This window comes from Eriocheir sinensis, chromosome 62, assembly GCF_024679095.1.
Source record: "Eriocheir sinensis breed Jianghai 21 chromosome 62, ASM2467909v1, whole genome shotgun sequence".
Lineage (NCBI taxonomy): Eukaryota > Metazoa > Arthropoda > Malacostraca > Decapoda > Varunidae > Eriocheir > Eriocheir sinensis.
In genome coordinates this window covers 6,907,649-6,910,668 of record NC_066570.1, presented here as the reverse complement: position 1 = coordinate 6,910,668, position 3,020 = coordinate 6,907,649, and the positions used below count along the sequence as shown (strand labels likewise).

The 3,020-nt window shown below is 53.8% G+C and overlaps 1 protein-coding gene across 3 annotated transcripts in view; it reads left to right on the top strand.

Annotated features, from left to right (window-relative positions):
• Positions 1-214: 214 nt before the first annotated feature.
• LOC126986703 (collagen alpha-1(VIII) chain-like) overlaps positions 215-3,020 on the top strand; it is a 6,869-nt gene continuing 4,063 nt past the window's right edge. Inside the window, exons 1-2 of one of the 3 annotated variants that reach the window (XM_050843060.1) lie at positions 215-355; positions 1,976-2,511. In XM_050843060.1, coding sequence (XP_050699017.1) covers positions 1,987-2,511 — 525 coding nt within the window. In that variant the 5' untranslated portion in view covers positions 215-355; positions 1,976-1,986. Of the gene's footprint in view, positions 356-417; positions 439-1,975; positions 2,512-3,020 lie in introns of those variants that run through there. The other 2 variants (XM_050843061.1, XM_050843062.1) reach the window with 2 other exon arrangements.

Here is a 3,020-nt window from a genome sequence, read left to right as displayed (position 1 = left end):
ATAGTGGGTGAGTGCTGAGTGAAGGTGGGGAGGGAGGGGGATGTGTGAGGGTGCTGGGAGCGTGGCAAGAGGGGAGGATAGGAAGGGGTGATAGGGGATGGGTGCCAGGGTAGTGAGGGGGGAGGAGGGGAATGTTAGGGTATTGGTAAGGGGAGGTGTTGAATGCCGGCTTATAGGAAGGGGAGAGGGGAGGGGAGGGGAGGGAGGGACGAGTGCATGGGAGGAGGAGGAGGAGGAGAAGGATGTGGAGGGAAGCAGGGAACTCTAGTCCACTCTCAGATAGGCAACGGACTTACCCACACACGCACGCACACACACGCAGGGTTACGCAGAAGGTTGGACACGCACATGGGCTGTAAGTGTGTGTGTGTGTGTGTGTGTGTGTGTGTGTGTGTGTGTAAGAACCGAATCTTCTCAGTGGGGTTCAGACTTGTTGGTGTAAGGAAGAGTGTAGTGGTGGTGGTGGTGGTGATGGTGACTGGGGTGAAAATATTCGTCTTTTCAGAGAAGTTATCGTGTTTGTGGTGATGGTGAAGATGGTGGCAATGATTGTTAAGATCGTGTTATATCCCTCGTTGTGGTGAAAATGGTGGTGATGGTGATGATGGTGGTGATGGTACAGGACTGCTTTCTTGGAGGTGATGACGATGGTGATGATGGGGCGTTGTACAGCATAGTGGTGATAATAGTGACACAATGATGATGGTAGTGGTGTCCGTGCTGTTGATGGTGGTGGTAGTGGAGGTTGATGGTGGTGGTGGTGATGATGGATGATGATGGTGATGATATGGTTGGTGGTAGTGGCTGTGGCAGAAGAAAATGGGAGAGTGAAGGAGAGGTTGATGGGGGTTACAGCGGTGATGGTGATGGTTGTGGTGGTGGTGGTGATGATCGGGTTGGTGTTAGTGGTTGTGAGAGAAGGAGGAGGGAGGAGAGGGGGAGGGGGAGGTTAGCGATGATGGTAACGGTGGTGGTGGTTGTGGTGTGAGTGTATTGGTGGTGGTGGTGATGGTTGTGGTGGTGATCTGGTTGGTGTTAATGGTTGTGAGAGGAGAAGGAAGGAGGAGAGGGGGAGGGGGAGGTTGGCGATGGTGGTAACGGTGATGGTGGTGACGGTGGTGGTGGTTGTGGTGTTGAGTGTATTGGTGGTGGTGGTGATGGTTGTGATGGTAGATGCGAGATGAAACACAACAGTGAAACTAAACAGGAAGAAACTCACCTCTGTACGCTGTGTTTCCTTACTCCTGCAATGATGATGATAATAATAATAATGAAATAGTAGTAGTAGTAGTAGTAGTAGTAGTAGTTGTTGTTGTTGTCGATGTAGTAAAGGCTCAGTGGTTGTGGTGATCGTCTGCACCACTCTCACATCACCACAACACCATCACCTCCACACAGTCAGCAACGCCAAGGCAGCAACACCGTGGAATCAGCTCATCACCACCATCACGGCTATGTGGCCTCACCATTACTAGTCCCCAGCATCACCACACCAACAGCACCACCGTGACACCACTGTAACGCCTCCATAACACCAGCACCATCACATAACCGCACACCAGCACCATACCATCACCACAACACCACCACACCAGCACCATAGCACCACCGTAACCGCACCACACCAGCACCATATCACCACCATAACTCTACTACACCAGCACAAAACATCACCCTAACACCACCGTAACAACAGCACACCATCACCATATCAGCATCACGCCAGCACCATCGCCATCACCATCCACCACCTGTGCCATAACGGGCTGGGGCCGACCATCAGCGCCATAGGTCAAAACGTTATATATATATATATATATATATATATATATATATATATATATATATATAAATATATATATATATATATATATATATATATATATATATATATATATATATAAACACCATCACACCAGCACCATAACGTCACCATCCCAGCACCCCGCCTACCCCCCCCCCCCTCCGCCCCCAGAGGCCGCCGCCATGTCGCCGCCCGTGGTCGTGGTCGCCTGCGTGGTGGTGCTGGCGTCGTGCGGGCCGTCGCAGGGCGTGACGCAGCGGGGCCTGCAGGAGCTGCTGGCCCTGGACGCGGTGCTGTGGGACTTGCGGGACGCCCTTGACACCCGCGGTAGCCTCGACACGCTGGCCCCGCTGACCCAGGCCCCGCCAGGCCGGCACAACGGAACGGTGCGTCGTGATGGAGGCAGCGCCGCGCCGCAGGGGAAGTGGAGCCACGTCCCTCCGGCCCCTGACGTGGAGGGCGCACCACTGGGCGTGGGCGCCGCCCCCAATGGAACACACGGCCACGCCCATCGAGCAGCGGGCCGTAGGAAACGCCTTAGTCCCACTCCGCCGACCTTCCGCCCTTATCCACCTCCCCACCAGTGCCCGCCCCTGCCGCCACCGCCACCCCACCTGGGCCTGTTGGAGCAAGTGCTGTACCAGCTGGAGCAGCAGCAACAACATGGCTGCCACCATGGCTGTCCCGGCCACGGCCACCACTGCCCGGTGAGTGCTGGCGTTGGGCGCTGTGATGGCTGTCATGCTCCTTCCAGTGAGGTTGTTGTAGCGTTGTCATGGTGCGTTGTTGCTTTATTCCCGCTCGTGCAGCCATGAGGTGGTTTTGCTGCTGTTGTGTTGGTGGTGGTTCAGTTTTCTAGGTGTTGTTCGCGCAGTCTTGCTGACGTGCCAACGTGGCGCCGCAGTACTGACGAGGTCATACGACTTTTATTTACTTAGTGATATTTTGTCTTGATTAAACTCCTCCACCCTCATAACAGTAACCCACACAAGTCGCCCACCCGTAGGCAGGTGACTTTCCACCTATTTTGTAAACTGTCATGTCCATCGGTCTTAAAAGCAAGGAAAAGGTCTTTAAATCTTTTCTTCGTGATCCGGTCCCAGGATCTTCCCTTTTTTCAGGTGGTCCTGCAGGGCTTCGTGGCTTCAGGACGTGGCACAACTGTTGTCATATTTTTCTTCCTGTGCTTTCCTGACACACTTTCTAGTTCTTGCTT